This window comes from Musca domestica, unplaced genomic scaffold (genome assembly GCF_030504385.1).
Source record: "Musca domestica strain aabys unplaced genomic scaffold, Musca_domestica.polishedcontigs.V.1.1 2, whole genome shotgun sequence".
NCBI classification, from domain to species: Eukaryota; Metazoa; Arthropoda; class Insecta; order Diptera; family Muscidae; genus Musca; species Musca domestica.
Window position 1 is genome coordinate 29,285,892 of NW_026712249.1, and position 17,625 is coordinate 29,303,516.

A 17,625-nucleotide genomic window follows, 5' to 3' on the forward strand; every position below is an offset into this window, starting at 1 on the left:
AATATATATGGGGCCTATAAGAAGACCTGGACCTGCATAGAAATTTTCCTGGCATAGACTGTGATACCCATTACAAATTCTAAATACGAAATTTGAAACAACTCCGGTGAATAATGTCGCTAAAACCAAATATAGGGAGGCACTAATATATGGGGCCTGTACGAAGACCCGGACTTGCATAGACAATTTTCTGTCATAGACTGTAGTTCCCAATAGGAACTTCAAATACGAAATTTCGAACAATCTCGGTGAATATTGTACCTAAAAACCGGTAAAATACCCGATATAGGGAGGTAGTGATATACAGGGTGAGATAAAAAACTGCAACCAACTTGAGACTGCTGTCATTTGTAAGCCACTCGTCCGACAGCTGCTAAAATTATTCCAGTGACAGCTGACAAAAGAATTTACAAGCGTACTAAAGAATTTTGGGGAGAATTTTCCAGAAAAAATGTTATTCGTGATGGAATTCAAGCGCAACAGAAAGAAAATATACTCAAAAGAGCTAAGAGTTCGCTTCGCTTGGCAGAAAGTGGTGAACTGCCGAATTTGGTTTTATCCGTCTCCGATGAGAAAACATTCGTTGTCCAGCAGCAGCCCAGTAATCAAATAAAATGATCGTGTTTACTTGCCAAAGAGGTCAGCTGAAAATGAACACCAGAACTCAAGCGCCAGCCATGGTGATGTTGTCGCTCTCCACTGCCGGTGGTCGCTCTCCACTCGTATTAATCGACCGTGACATCAGAATAAATGCCGAACATTGTCGCGAAAATATTCTGGAGGGTGTATTAAAGCCTTGGGCACGCAAACATTTTGGCCGTAGACCTAGGACATTCCAACAGGACTCAGCACCATCGCACTTAGCACGCGCCACCCAAGAATGGTTACAAAATGAGGTTCCTCGCTTCATTTCCAGCGCACAACGGCCACCAAAATCTCCGGATACTAATCCGTTGGACTATTGTGTCTGGAGTATTTTGGAAAGCAAGGTTGGCACTAAAAAATACCAAAATGTCGATCACCTAAAGCAAGCCGTTCGCCGGGAATGGATCAAAATACTGCAGAGCAACATTCGGGCAGCGTGTGACAGTTTCATTAGCCATTTGAATGTCATAATTCGTGCCAAAGGTGACCAATTCGAACAAATCTAAGCTTATTCTAAAATTTCATTCTATTTCCGATTTTTTTTTATCGTTGAACCTTAATAGAAATTCCTCTTCCAGGGGGTAAAGTGCTTAAAAAGAACTTCAAGTATAGATTTTTTTTGACAATTCCATTTAAAAATGTAGCTAAAATCATCAAAATACCGAATATAGGGAGGTACCGTTGTAAGGGGGATATACGATATCGTGGACCTATATAGACAATACTCTTCCAGGGGGTAAAGTACTCAGAAGGAACTGTCTGAAAATCCGCAAAAGGAGTTCAATCATCAAAATACCGAATATTGGTGGGGTATCGTTATATGGATGCTATTCGATATCGTGGACCGATATAGCCCATTTTCAAACTTGAAATACTGATCTGTGCAAAATTTTAGCTTCCTATCTTTATTCGTTTTGCGTGACTACAACATACGGACAGACGAAGGACGGACAGGGCTACATTGTCTTAGAATTTAGAATGTCTAAAATTATTTTTTTCGATGAGCTACAAACGGAATGATAAACTTAACATACCCTCCATACTATGTATGATGGAGGGTATAAAAAGCAGAAGCTTCTGGAAATTGAAAATTCTCAATCAAGTGAACAATTCACGCAAGGACTTCCTTAAATGGTAGATCGCCCATAAACATTTTTTAGATATATGTTTTAAAATCTTCTCTTTCGTTTTTTTAAAGAGGATAATTACTTATATTTCCTCCCCCTCTCTCTCTCTTTTCCAGATGACGCTGTACATAACGGTGGGCCTCCTAACTCTAATACTCATCATTTGGTACATCTTCTATCGCAGATATATACGGGACAGGGAGCGCCAGAAGTTGTTGCTCGCCCAAAGTTCCTACGCATCGGCAGATATGCGTGGTTTGCGTTTTCGCAAACGTGACAAAATGCTCTTCTATGGTCGGCGAATGCTGCGCAAAGTGAAGAATGTTTCGGGTCAGGTGTATGGTGGGCAAGGTAGGAAGCGGCGAGCAGTTATGCGCTTTGCCAAACGCCTACTCCAGCTGCGCAGAGAAAATATACCACTGCAAATGAAAACTGTCGAACCTCCGGCCGAATATTTGGAGGAAACAATGGAGGGTTCAGATCGGGTACCACCCGATGCTCTCTATATGTTGCAGAGTATTCGTATCTTTGGGCATTTTGAAAAGCCCATCTTCTTGAAGTTATGTAAACACACTGAGACTTTGACTTTGGATCCGGGCGATTTTCTTTTCAAAATCACCGATGCCGATGATAGTGTCTTCATTGTCCAGTCTGGTCAAATAAATGTCTTCATATCGAATGCCGATGGCAGTACGTTGTCGCTGAAGACAGTGCGAAAGGGGGAATCGGTTACATCTTTGCTGAGCTTTGTCGATGTGCTGTCGGGTAATCCGAGTTATTATAAAACTGTGACCGCCAAAGCGGTGGAGAAAAGTGTGGTCATACGCTTGCCAATGCAGGTGAGGATAGGTTAAAAACTTTTAATTTATTTTCCAATTTATCCACAAATTTGGATAATTTATCCACAAAAGTGGATATGATATTTTATCCACAAACTCGGATAATTAATTTTATCCGGATAATTTCTTAGAAAATTCCATTAAATAATTTTCCCTTTTTCCTCTCTTCTTCCCACAGGCCTTCAAAGAGGTCTTCGATGAGAATCCCGACATTATGATCCGGGTGATACAGGTCATAATGATACGCCTGCAACGAGTCCTCTTCACAGCCCTGCGCAACTATTTGGGTCTCAACTCAGAACTTGTCCAGAATCATATGCGCCACAAAAAATCCCAAAACAATGCCCAACAAACGCCACAGTCTGCTGGAGTGCAGCAGCAGCAGCAGCAACAACAACAGTCAAGTGCCACTGCAACACAACAACAAACACAAGTGAAACATTCACCCGGCCATCGACGATCTCAGGGTGAAACCATGCCACCACCACAGCACAGCCTTTCAGATCCTATACCACCACCTGATATGCTACAGGATGTGGCCAGCTATGAGGCCTTGATTGCCAATGGTTCGGCCCAGTATGCGGCCCACAGCAGCGTGGGCAATTTATCAACTCGCCGCTATTCCATGACACCGGCTGAGATCAATGTCAATGCCTCTTCCATAGATATGCAGTTGGTGAACATGTCGGCGGTGGATAGTTTTCTGAAAGAACTGGGTTTACCCGAAGAGGATCGCGCGTTTCTGGAACCCTTTGTGGAGGTTCGCGAGGTGGATGTTGATGTTACCCTCATTAAGGAGGGTAATTCCGATGATATTTGTGTTTGGTTTGTTATGACTGGTGGTTTGGCTGTCTACCAGAGTGGTGTCGATCCCATACGCCATTTCCAAAGTGATCGGGTCGATTGCTTTATACATCATGTCCATCCCGGTGAGATTGTGGGCGGTCTGGCAGTGCTGACTGGTGAGGCCAGTGCCTACACCATTACCTCCCTCTATCCCAGTCGGGTGGCCTTCATACGCCGTCCCGCCATCTATCAGATAATGCGCGAAAGACCCAAAATCGTTTTGGATCTGGGCAACGGCGTGGTTCGACGTCTCTCGCCATTGGTACGACAGTGCGATTATGCCCTCGACTGGATATTTTTGGAGTCGGGTCGTGCCGTCTATCGCCAGGATGAAATGAGCGATAGTACCTACATTGTGCTGAGTGGTCGTATGCGTTCCGTTATCACCCAATCAAGTGGCAAGAAGGAGATTGTGGGCGAGTACGGTAAAGGAGACTTGGTTGGTATTGTGGAAATGATAACGGAGACATGTCGTACTACAACGGTCATGGCGGTCAGAGACTCAGAACTTGCCAAACTGCCCGAGGGTCTGTTCAATGCCATTAAACTTCGTTATCCGATTGTGGTGACAAAACTGATATCCCTGTTGAGTCATCGTATTTTGGGCACAATGCAATCACGTTCGGCCGGCAATGCTGCTCCACTGGAGGCAAATCCGGTGACCCATAAATACTCTACCGTAGCCTTGGTTCCTGTCTCCGAAGATGTACCCCTGACCGCCTTCACTTATGAATTGTTCCATTCGCTATGTGCCATTGGTCCCACACTGCGTCTCACCTCGGAGGTTGTGCGCAAACAGTTGGGTGTTCACACCTTCGAACAGAGCAATGAATATCGTTTGACCTCTTGGTTGGCCCAGCAAGAAGATCGTTATATCATTACTTTGTATCAGTGTGATCCCTCGTTGAGTGCCTGGACACAGCGTTGTATGCGTCAAGCTGATGTCATTCTCATTGTGGGCCTGGGGGATCGTGCACCCACGGTGGGTAAATTTGAGCGGGAAATTGATCGATTGGCCATGCGTACACAAAAGGAATTGGTACTGCTCTACTCAGAGACTGATAGTTCAAAGCCCATGAACACATTGCAGTGGTTAAATGCTCGACCCTGGGTCACCAAACATCATCACATCCAGTGTGTGAAGCGTATGTTTACGCGCAAGAGTCAATATCGGATTGTGAGTAGAATAAATAGATAATTTTAAATTTTAGATCTAATTGAGTGATCTCCTTCCATTTATGTTTGCAGAACGATTTGTATAGCCGTGTGCTGATGTCTGAACCCAACATGCATTCGGACTTTTCACGTCTGGCCCGCTGGCTAACGGGCAACTCAATTGGCCTGGTGCTGGGCGGTGGCGGTGCCCGTGGTGCTGCCCACATTGGCATGATGAAAGCCATCCAAGAGGCTGGTATACCCATTGATATGGTCGGTGGTGTTAGTATTGGGGCGCTTATGGGTGCTCTATGGTGTTCGGATCGTAATATCACAACGGTCACACAAAAGGCCAGAGAATGGTGTAAGGTAAGGTGGTGGCAAGTTGTTTATACTTAAGGATAAATAGGATAACCCCATCCATTCATAAATATAAACAAGTTTTGTAATGCTAACTTTAATATTGAATTTAAAAATAATTTAAAACAGGAAGTTTTCCAAGAGGAGAATGTGAGACCTCTTTAAATAATATTATAGCGTCTTCTAAGAGAATACTAAGAAGACGCCGTAATATTCTTTAAAGAGCTCTCAAATTCTCCTATTAGAAAACTTCCGGCTTTTCTAAAATAAAACCTTAATTGTCTTCAATTAGAAGTACTTTCTGTGGTCATCTTTGAGAGAGACTTCTCTATCTCTGAAGGAAAGGTGTTAGCGTCCTCTAAGAGAAGATCTATTGTTCTTCAATGTAATGAGAAGTTCGTCATTTTCACTAAAGACCTATAAGTCATTAAAAAATATTTCGGTATACAATAGTCACATCCATTGATTTCTCTGGGAATATGTATTTGTATACTCTCCACCATACTATGGAGGGTATATCAACTTTGTCATTCCGTTTGTAACTCCTCCAAATACTCATGTCATATCCAACAAAGTAGATATATTTTTTGATCAGCGTAAAGGTTTAAGTCGTATTAGCGATGTCCGTTTGTCTTTCAAACTAATTGAGATAAAAGTCTAAAATTTTGCACGCATATGTATTTTGTCAGTAGGCAGGTTAAGTTCGTAAACGCGTCTTGTCGATTCCCGATTTCGTATAGCCCCCACATTCCCGTACCTCCTAATGTTCGGTATTTTGATGATTTTTGTGATTTTATCGACGGGAATTATTCAAATTAGAAGATCTTAATGGGTACTACAACCAACCTACAAATTTGCGTATGTAGTTCCACCTCTTTTTATAGCCCCTATATTACGATACCTCCCGATATTCGGTATTTTGATGAGTTTAGCGACCCTATGCTCCGGAATTGTTTCACATTTCGTATTTGAAGTTCGTAATGGATGCTTCAACCTACGGCAGAAAAATGTCTTTGCAAGTCCACGTCTTCGTTTACCCCACATATAAAGCTACCTCTCTTTTTTCCCCGCATTATTCAACGGAATTGCTTTAAATTTCGTATTTGAAGGTCCTAATGGGCCTGTGGCAAAAAATTGCGATTGCGGTTTTCATTTAAACTACATTTTTCGACGATTTTTTTTTAAAGTTTTCCCAGTTCCTCTTAAATGGTGGAGGATATAAAAAGTTCGGTCTGGTCGAACTTCTTGTGTGCTTTTTTACCTGTTCTCCTATTGGTCTTCTATCCTAAGCCATGTTTTGTAGTTTATGAAGGAGAATTTTTCCTATCGTGTGATGTTTCATCAGGAAAATGACTTTTTGGTCTGCAATGAGAATACATTTTGACCTCCATAAGAAAATTGTTTGGTATTGTATGAGACTGAAATATGATATGCATTACTTTAAATTTCTCCTGCTCTTCTTAAGAAGGTCTTACCTTTCTTCAATAAGAATCATGTCCTGGCCTACTTTAGGAATAACTGTTAAGGAAATATGTTATCTGTTAAGGAAATATCTACGGTCTCTAATGTTCTTTTTATACCCCTAGCCATATGGCTAGAGAGGGTATATATCATTTGATACGGCCAAAATGGTCTCTTTGGACCAAAGGCCTCTTTGGATCAAATCCGTTTCAGGAGTCGATTTAGCGATGTCGGTCGGTCCGTCCTCCTGTCTGGCTTGGTCCAAACTTAGTTCATCGTAATATTATTATTAAACTTAGATCTAGTTTGTTGCGGGCCGTTTCAAAAACCAAGTCCGCCCCTGCACTCTAAAAAAAAAATCGGCGTGGAAAGGCCCTAGGGCGAGACCGTTCGCGCCTACGTGGCAGTCTCCAATCCACGGTTTAACTCTAGTTCCCAATTGTCAATAAAGTTGAGAGGGCTAGAGAGAGCTAGGGACGAGTTGGGGGGTATGTTATTGGCACTCTTCGCGGGTAACCATTAAACAATGGTTAGCCATGCCCAGAATTAGTATATTCGTTTGTTTTTGTGTTGTTAGTGGAATTAGTGGAATTATTTTGTAACGGGGACAGCGCCCTCGAATGTTGATATGGCTCATGCGGAGGAAGATGGGCGAACATTAACACGCCTTGTGTTGGCTGGGAATAACTTTTACCGCTGGTTATGTGCAGCCACAGAGGTAGTTATGTCTCACATGGTCCTCCGCACTTGGGTTGAGCCACCTAAAAAGAAGAAAAAGCAAATTAATAAATCGAAGAAATTGAAATAGATAATAAATAGAAAAAAATGAAATCAGTTGATACAAATAATACCACCGCCAGCTCTGTCAAGTAAGGTTCTTCGATTTTGCTTTTTATTCTTATTCGCGACATTGACAAGTTCGGAGATGGACAATATCGGTGGACTCCTTCTAGTACCCACAAAATGCAGATATTTTCAAATAAAATATATTGCTTCTTAGAAAAATAAAGGATAATCCGATTTTGCTTCAACTTTGCAAAATCTTATATTTTCATAACTTCTAGATCAAGTGCGAAAATAGACAATATCGGTTTACTCCATCAATTACCTCTCCCACAAAGGGTCAACATTTTGAATAATTATAACTCTTATAAATTATGATGTAAGAGTTATGTATATCTGAATATTTCTTTTAACCAGAAACCTGAAATGAATATGGAATTTGTGATTTCGCATAAAATTGCATATAAATGTTAGATGTTCCTATAATTTGGCTCATACCAATATTTTTATCAGTATTAGATAAAATGTGAAAATGGAATATTTCCGTAACTCACGTATATTTTAACATCATCTAAAATTATCTGATATCTCATATAAAGTGAAGGAAGTGACCACTATAGTCCAACCCTGGCATATTTATGTAGGACCTAAAGGAAATGGACTATCATTCCTTCAGAACCTACTCCATAGAACAATATTCAACAGTTTGAATAATCATAACAGAAGTCAGAATATATTTAAATAATCAAATATTTTCTTAGGATATACATCTGTCGGCTAAACCGAACGATACTTTTTAATTTCATAATCTTCCGAGTTTTACCTGCAATTATGGAAAAAAATTAATTTTGTCGCACAGTGAAATTAGTATTGGAGACCACAAATCTGTTATCCTTTTTTTTTTTTTAAAGCAGCATCCTTGTTTACTAGAAAAATATACATTTTCATCTTGACCCCATCCTATTTAATCTCCCATTAGTATCATTTTAAATTACCTCCTCATTTCTTTAATTTCTAATCATATCTCTCTTTTTCCCTCAGAAAATGACAAAATGGTTTTTACAACTGCTGGATCTAACCTATCCCATAACGTCAATGTTTTCGGGTAGAGAATTTAATAAGTCGATACGCGAAACATTCGGAGATGTTAGCATTGAAGATTTGTGGATACCCTATTTTACGCTGACCACTGATATTACGGCCAGTTGTCATCGGGTGCATACGAACGGTAAGTCATGTCTCCCTTTTCTTTGTACAGTTATTTATGTTTTCGCTATGTCTTCTTTCACTCCGTTTCTTTTTTTTTTTTGGTTTTTTGTTAACTAAGTTGTACAGCTAAATGTCATTTTGTTGCACCACTTATATGAAACTCAAAACATTTTTTTTTAATTTCAATTTATTTACTTACTTTTCTATGTGGCTATTTCTTCGATTATGAAAGAGGCATCCCTGGTCTTAAATATAATAAAATGCCTGCACCAAAAAGGTCACCCAAAATTGATGCCTTCCTTGTCATTGTGTGCCATATTTGTTTTACCCCCCACTCCACTCCACTCCTCTCACATATATATAATTTTTTGTTATTGTCATTTGCCTCCTTCCATTGGCTAAAAAATATTTTTTTATAAAATACGTTATTTTAAACAATTCGTCTAAAATAAAATCATATTCTGAGATTTTTACATACCTAATCTAAGTATTATTTAGAATGAGAAAAAATAAAATATTCAAATGAGTTTGTTTTTAATTTTAGAATTGAATTTTTAAATTTGAATTCTTAATATATTATGTAATTTTTTAATATTCTTTTGTTAATTTAAGTTTGTTTATGTTTGTTTGTTGGTCAATTGATTGTTTGGTTCGTTGGCTGCTTGGATTAACGATGTAGATGTAATATTTTGTTCCTACAGAATACGATGGTTGCAAATCAATAAGTTGTGTTGAATTTAAATATTTTTTCTCACATTCCAGCTGTATTAGTTTATATATTAAATAAAAATAAATCTGCCCAAAATATGATTGAACGAAGAAAACAAATACAAGTTTGTGATCTTATAAAGAGCATCCCTGACATTTGTCGTATATGATATAGATATTAGATTAGATTAGTTTAGTTTGAAATTATCCCTTATAATATGCGTTTAGTTCTTTGTACAATTAATTCAGTTCGGAAAGTTGATTCCTTCATTTGAAAATGTTTGTGTATTTTCTTTTAAAAGTAATTTTTATAAAATGCGAAAGCCAAATGTGAACCTCATTGGAGCTGGGATAATTTTGTTTGTAAAATGAAGCTATTGCTAGTAACGTAGTTTTCGTTATCATTTATTGTTCATCTTTCATTATAAAAATATGCATAAACTAGTTGCTTTGAGGGTTAGTATACCTCTGATGGTACCTCACTCATAAATGGTTAACATTCTGAAAATTAATCGATTTTTAAATTAAATTTAGGAAATTTTTGTATTTTAATTTAAATTAGTTTTTATCAAAATTTAAACTCTGTCATGTCATTATCATAAGTGGACGAACATAGATGGGCCCTCTTACACTGCAGAAGGAAACTCAGCTCATAATGTTTAGAATATATAGACGAAATTATCTGACCGATTATCATCGAAAAATTTCGATGAATGTCGTTTAAGAGGTTTGAGAGAAAATATTCAAATTTAAAATGTTAAAAATATCCAGACTTATGAAATACTTTTAAGGTGAAAATTATTAGGTAATAAAATGTAGGTGCATATTAGATGACATTAAAAATTCGCCATTAATCCAATGATTTGAAAAACGATTAAATGTGTGTTGAATATACAACAAATTGCTGAGGTCCCCCTGGATAAAAAGTTAAAAACAAACTTTCTGTTGTCCACATATTTATTAGTCTATGGACAAACGTCGAGATAGTTCGTGCGTAGAGCTTTACAAAAAGAGGATGTGCTCAAAATCGAAAGATGTGATGTCTGCCTGAAATAGCCCCCATCCCTAATTTCATATTTTTGGAAAGAGTTACCTTACATATGACTCTAACCACATGTATAATCTAGACTCTAGGGATAGGAACTTAGTCGATCGTTTATTTAATTTATGAAGAGTGTGGAATATCTTAGTGGTCTACAAGAGTTCCCCATGTAACTCTAATTCATAATTTTGGTTTTTTTTTTTAAGTGTCCGCAACAAATGAATTAATTGTAATTTAAAATTAGGGGTTTTTATTTTCCCCAATTTTTTCTCACAAAAATTATATGAGGTTCTGTATTTTTTAATAGTCCACTTCCGAACCAAACTTCGTTTAACTTGTTATATACTCAACCATAGTAAGGGGACATACTGAGTTTGTCATTTCGTTTTAACTCCCCGAAATATCCATTTTAGACTTCACGTAATATATTTTAATTTTTGATGAGCATAAAATGCTACGCCAATTTCGTTAATTTTAGGTTCGTATTAAAAATGTACCATATAGTAATTTAACTTTTTTGGATATATTTCTCACGGTACCGCCAGATTTAAATTATTTATTCGAGGCCAACATGTTGGAAACACACTTGTTAATCCTCTTTAGATAGGACCCAGTCTTGGTGTGGTCGTCATATGTCATGTGCTTCCAATATTCGGTATTTAAATCATTTTAGCCAAATTTGTGAAAGGATCAATATCAATTGATATTCGATATTTTGATAATACTTTAAATTTGGCATTATATTCGCAATAGATAAACATTTTTGTAGTATAAAATTGTCTATATAGGTTCCCGTTTTGGTATGACCCTCATATAACGGCTCCATCCACTTTATTGTGTTCAGAGACTTACAACGAATTTTGACCTTGGACACTATCCCCAAAATGGAAGTATAAATGGAGATAAACAGTAAGAGCTGTAAGCGCATAATTTTCCCTTGTAATATATAAATATCGAATGTAAGTGTCCAAAAACTATAAAACCCTGATATATGATTTACTCAGAGATTTTAGTGAAATTTTATGGAGAATATATCTTTCTTCGATACTTTCTGCATAAAAAATAATTTTATTATGTTAGTTTCAAACATTAACTCCAAAAAAAAACCGACAAAAATCAGTAGGGAAAGGTCAAAAGTCGGGCGGGGCCGATTACACGATACCCTACACCACTATACGTATTTTGCAGAGCTCCCGAAACAAAAAATTTTATATTGGAAATTTATATGAAGTGTATCATACCAACTATGAACCTTATTTGAATGCAAATGATGGCTTTAGAGTATCGTATGAAGATGTATATCGAAGCTACATTAAAATCTGAACAGATCTCAATAAAATTTGGCAGAGGTAATTTCGAGCTGTATCAAATATCATTGTTGTGGAAGACATATTACACATGTAGGGGACTTTAGCACCAAATCGGATGATACATAAATATGGGAGCTACAGCTATATTTGAACCGATTTTCACCAAATTTGAAGTACATGTTTATAGACTGCATTCGGTCGGAAGTATCAAAATTCACAACATTTGGGCTGATATTAGCCATTTGGTGTACAATAAACCTGAAATCGGATCAAGATATGTATGTGTGCTATATCCAAATCTAAATTGATCTTCATAAAATTTTACAGAGGTAAAAAAATCGGAAGAAACATATATACATATAGGGGCTATAGCTATATCTGAACTAATTTTCGCCAAATTCGATGTACTTGTTTCTAGACTGAATTCGATCGGATGTGCCAAAAATCATGTTATTTGGACAGATATTGGACAAATATTATTTGGAAAATTTCATCTCAATGGGATAATAAATGCGAACTGCATTTTGTTCAGAAAAATACATGGACAGACGACTGACATGCATAAATCGACTCAGAAACTGATTCTATGAAGATCCTTAAAAGTAACTTTGGTTCTATCTCGTTTCCTTCTCCATGTTACAAACAAATACACAATGACACAAAGACAAAGCATTTGGAAGTTAGTCACTCACTCCCATTTTAAAATGCCACTTCTGCGACGCTTCTTATACCAATAAATGCGATAGAATGTACATTTACAATAACACAACTACTGTTGTCTACTTTCTATCGTCTTGTTATGATGATTAAGTTTCTAACTGATACTCTTTGCTGCAACACAGGGAAATTTCGCTCAAGAACTGCCATTATTTTGTAAAAATATTTTAGGATTTCAACGAAAATTTAAGAGTCCCCTTTTGTCATTTAAAAAAATAACCTGTTATTTTATTTGTTAAGGCTAGATTACATAAGATGCTAGAGTGACCTTTTCCACAATTGTCTGTAATATTTTTACAGCATACTTTAAGGAGCTCCCATTTCTTTTTAGGTTAAAATTCCTAATAAAAAATCATTTTATATATGACATTAACATCAGTATCTGACCATTGTTTTGATGATATTTTTACTAATTATCGTTGTCGTTATTTTTTGTTTGTTGTTTTGTATTCCAGTTTAGATGTAAAATGTTTCAGGCTCTTTTCCTCTCCCTTTTCGTCGTCGATTTATAAGCCATAAGGATTGTGTTAAGTGTGTATGTGTTTTGTTTTCTATTCCGTTGTGTAATTTGATCCATTTACCACTAGGACAATAGCGAAAAAAGTATTGCTTGACCAAAACGAGAAAGATTAATAAGTTTTTGTAATAATCTATATATATATTTTTTGTATTAGACATCAAATTCAACGTTTTTGTGCCTGTCTCTTTCTATAGTTTTATTATAATTGTGTTTGTTTCTCTCTCTCATTCTCTGTCTTTCCCACAAAAAACGAAAACCCCGCCTCTTTCTATCTATCAATCTTTTTTTACATCCCATACAGGATCTTTGTGGCGTTATGTACGTTCATCCATGTCACTTAGCGGCTACATGCCGCCACTCTGTGATCCCAAAGATGGACATTTGCTATTGGATGGTGGCTATGTAAATAATTTACCAGGTAAATGTTTCTTTGTTTTTGTTTTGTTTCTTGTTGTTGTTGTGTTATTTATTTTCTCTGTAATAAATATAAGAAAATTTGGCTTAAAACAGAGTTCATAGTTTAGACTTAAAATACAATTTAGAAAAAGATGAAGAAAAAAAAAAACAAAAATGCAGTAACGGAAAATTTCCATAAAGATAAAAAAAATCGTTTTTCTTTCCCACCTTTGTTTAAGATTTGCTTTTGGTTTCGTTTTTGAATTGAATACAAAGTATCTTATTTTTGTTTGGATTCTATTTTTTTTGTTAAAGAAGTCCAAAGAAGGAGTAAGGAATTACCAAAACGAGAGTAAGTATGTATTTCAAAACCAAAAAAAAGATCTATTTTCTTTTAGACGATTCTCTTAGTTTGTTTGATTTGTTTGAAGTTTCTTTTTATTATTATTATGATATTATTTATTTTGAAAAATATATAGAATACAAATGTAAAAAACTCAGAATGTGTCAACGAAAATTAAGTTTAATTCTAAACTTCTCCCTACCCCTCCAAAATGTTATAGCAAAAAAACAAACAATAATATTACACATGTTTACAAATATAACTATGATTAAATTCTAATTTGTTTTTTGGAAGATGCTTAATTTTAGTAGAAATAAACGGAATAATATTTTATTCTGAAAAGACTAAAATGCCAAGAAATCTTTGGTCCTTCAAAAAATGTTGTTTTAGAAATCGAAAAAAAAAATATTCTTTTGAGCGGATTTTTGAAGTCCTTAAGAAGCTTTCTTTTTTTACAGTAAAGCTTTTCAAGAGTATATTTATTCTGGATATAATTGTAAAAGCTCCAACAAAATTCCTCTAAAATATTTTCCCAAAATGTTCTTTCTTAACATATCAAGATTTATTGTCGACATAAAGGTCTTCATTTGAAATGAAAAAGTCCTTCAAGAATTTCAGACAATCCACGAAGTAAAGTCGCCCATAAAAAATCCTGGTTTTAAAGTATAAAATTCCTTTGAAAAATGTTCTTACAATCCTTAATTGGTCTTTATGAACAGTCCTCCTAACATCCTCGTTTTGAAGAAGAATTTGCATCCAAATTCTCTACAAAGATCAGAAATTTAAAAAAAAAATTCATCTAAAAAATGTTTTTCATTCAATGTAGATCAAATATATTCTGTAAAACTAAAATATTTAAATCATTTTGCACAGAGATTCAGGGGTTTCAAATGACACATAATTTGTTGAGACCAAATAGTCATTGAAAAATTCAATTTGAAATGCCATTCGTAAAATATACAGGGTGAGATGAAAAAAATGCAACCAACTTCAGGCTGCTCTCATTTCTAAGCCAGTTGTCCGACAGCTGTTAAAATTATTGCAGTGAGAGCTCATTATATTGTTTACAAGCGTACAAAAGCATTTGGGTGAGAATTTTCCAGAAAAAAAGTTATTCGTGATGGAACTGAAGCGTGATAGTGTGATTTCTTTATATTTGGCTGGAAAACTACAAGTCGCTGTCGTTAGAGCACTCCACATTTAAATGTGAATAAATATTTTGTGTCTCGTACCATCGCTCGTTACCATGATACTGGTAGCGTAGCCTGACGTCAAGGAAATGGATGGAAGAAAATAGCAACATCAGCAGAAATGGGTCGGAAAGTAAAGAAGCGACTTGATCGAAACACACGTCGCAGTGGCCGTCGAGCTGAAATGGCTCGTGAGTTGAACATATCGCAATATTCCAAAAAATTGCAAGAACTTATACCGCAATAGAAAGAAAATATACTCAAAAGAGCTAAAGAGTTGCTTCACTTGGCCGAAAGTGGTGATCTGCCGAATTTGGTTTTCTCCGATGAGAAAAGATTCGTTGTCCAGTAGTTTGTAAACAAACAAAATGATCGTGTTTACTTGTCAAAGAGGTCAGCTGAAAATTTGCCATGGTGATGGTGTGGGCTGCCATAACATCCGATGGTCGCTCTCCGCTCGTATTAATCGACCGTGGCATTAGAATAAATGCCGAATATTATCGCGAAAATATTCTGGGGGCTGTATTAAAGCATTGGGCGCAGACCTTGGACATTCCAAAAGAACTCAGTACAATCGCACTCAGCACGCGCCACCCAAGAATGGTGACAAAATAAGATTCCTCGCTTCATTACCAGCGCACAATTGCCAACAAAATCTCCGGGTACCAATCCGTTGGACTATTGTGTCTGGAGATTTTGGAAAGAAAGTTTGGCACTAAAAAGAACCAAAGGTTGGCACTAAAAAACACCTCAAGCAAGCGCTTCGCCGGTATTGAGCCAAAATGCCGCAGATCAATATTCGGGCAACGTGTGACGGTTTCATTGGCCGTTTGAAGGCCATAAATCGTGCCAAAGGTGACCAATTCGAACAAATCTAAACTTATTCTAAAATTTGATGCTATTATCGACATTGAAAAAGAAAAATAAAAATTATGGCGCTTGACTTTGTTGCAGGTTTTTTTATCTCACCCTGTATTCCAAAAATATTTAAATGAGCTTCAGAAATTATTCTTTAAAATCCCTCACCATAATATCGAAATGGCATTAAAAAAATTTAAAAAAATTCCATATTTTTATCGAAAAACAAGTCCTTTTGAAAGTTTTTTTAAACAAATTTTAAAAAAAAAACTTAAAGTTTAAAATCAAAATATATTAAAAAATTCTAAGATTTGTAAATAAAGATAATTCAAATAATATATTTTTTTCGAAAGATGACGATTTGATGTCGAAATGTTTTTTTTTTAGTAAAAAAAATAAGCTTAAGAAAAAATTTTTTTTAATCCTTCGTTCCATGAAGTCGAAGTGACACTTAAAACATTTTTAAAAGTCCCCGATTTTTTATGGAAATACAAGTCCTTTTGAAAATATTAATAAAAAATTATAATTTGAAAACTAAGGTTTAAGAATGCCCAGAAATCTCAAAAATTTGAAGTCCACATTTGTAACAAAAATTCGAGAATACAAAATTAAAAAGGTTTAAAAATTCCATCATTTGAAATTTATATTAAAAGCCCGATTTTAATCGAAATATTATTTGTATTAAAAATGTCCTAAAAATCTCAATATTTGAAGTCAACAAATGCTTAAAAAATTCCAGGATTTTTAATCAAAAATTCCCCTAAAAATTTGTTTTTTAAGTCTATTTAAAAATCCTAAAAATATTCTTTAAAAAAATTAAAATAGAATCCATCTTTAAAATTATTTTAAACAAACTCAAAATACAAAACTCTGTTGGTCGTTAAAACATATTTTTAAAACTGCGATTTGAGCTTGATTGTTGTTTTTTGAAAAGAAAAAAGAAAACAAAACTCTCTATATTATTTCCAAAAACATAGGCATCTTCCATAAAAATCCGATTTAAAAATCACGACAAATAATAATGTTTTGTAAACTTGTGTAATTAATCTTCCGCCCCTTTCGTTTGTCATGTCTTAAAAATAGCACACACACACTCACATATTTAAATATAAAACAAAATAATTTTTAACAATATTTTCAATATTCTTCAATTTTTTTTTATTTTTTTCCTTCGCACAAATATCCTCCCACTATTGCAACAAATATAACTTTTTATTAATATTTTTTAATTTTATATTTTTTCCTGCCAATATTTTCTGGATTGTGGTGTGTTGTTTGTTTGGTTTTTAATCATCTTTCTTTTTAACTTTTCTTCTTTCTTGTAACGTTAACGTTTTTTTGTAATTGTTGCCGTGTCCTTCAAACAAATATATGATTTTTTCTTTTTCACAAATTTTCCACAAAAACACATACATCTATGAAAAAACAACAAATATCAAAAAATCGTACATACACACATCTATAGGTCACTTGTGGCGTTATGTCCGCGCCAGCATGTCCATTGCTGGTGTCTTCCCACCCTTCTGTGACTATAAAGATGGTCATTTGTTACTCGATGGATGTTATACCAATAATGTTCCAGGTAATCTGTTTTTTTTTTGTTTTATTTTGAGTTTTTTTTTAATATTTTATGTTTATTAAATTAAAAAATATATATATAAATAATCAAACATTTTCAATGTGTTATAATTTTTTGTTTGTGAATTTCCGCACTGCATTTTTGTTTTACAAATATTTGTTAGATTATATAAGCATTTGAAATTTATTTTAGATAATTGAGAAAAAATCGTAAGTTAGTTTTAAGAAAATTTTATAATTTAATTATATTATTGATGTATTTTATGCACGTAGTTAACATTATTATAGTATCCTTAAAAAAGAGACATACACAAACATTTTGAAAAAAATTAAAAAGAATGCCCTTAAAACTTATTCCTAAAATCATTTTTAGAATTATTTTTTTTTTAAATCTAAAAAACTGAGTCCAATTCTTTTAAAAATACAATCAAATTTTGAAAATACAATCACATTTTATTTTAGAAAAAAAAATTTAGTACAATACTTAAAAATTTCATACAAAAATATTCTGAACATGTCATATAAATGTATTTGAAAA

At 35.0% G+C, this 17,625-nt stretch overlaps 1 protein-coding gene across 5 annotated transcripts in view; it reads left to right on the forward strand.

Moving 5' to 3' along the window:
• Window positions 1-17,625, forward strand: part of LOC101897743 (neuropathy target esterase sws) — a 57,603-nt gene that overhangs the window by 32,837 nt on the left and 7,141 nt on the right. For 4 of the 5 annotated variants that reach the window (XM_005181277.4, XM_059122049.1, XM_020035955.2 and 1 more), the window contains 5 exons: window positions 1,889-2,611; window positions 2,790-4,634; window positions 4,706-4,981; window positions 8,258-8,444; window positions 13,024-13,140. In XM_005181277.4, coding sequence (XP_005181334.1) covers window positions 1,889-2,611; window positions 2,790-4,634; window positions 4,706-4,981; window positions 8,258-8,444; window positions 13,024-13,140 — 3,148 coding nt within the window. Of the gene's footprint in view, window positions 1-1,888; window positions 2,612-2,789; window positions 4,635-4,705; window positions 4,982-8,257; window positions 8,445-13,023; window positions 13,141-16,974; window positions 17,092-17,625 lie in introns of all 5 variants that reach the window. The other variant, XM_005181278.4, reaches the window with a different exon arrangement.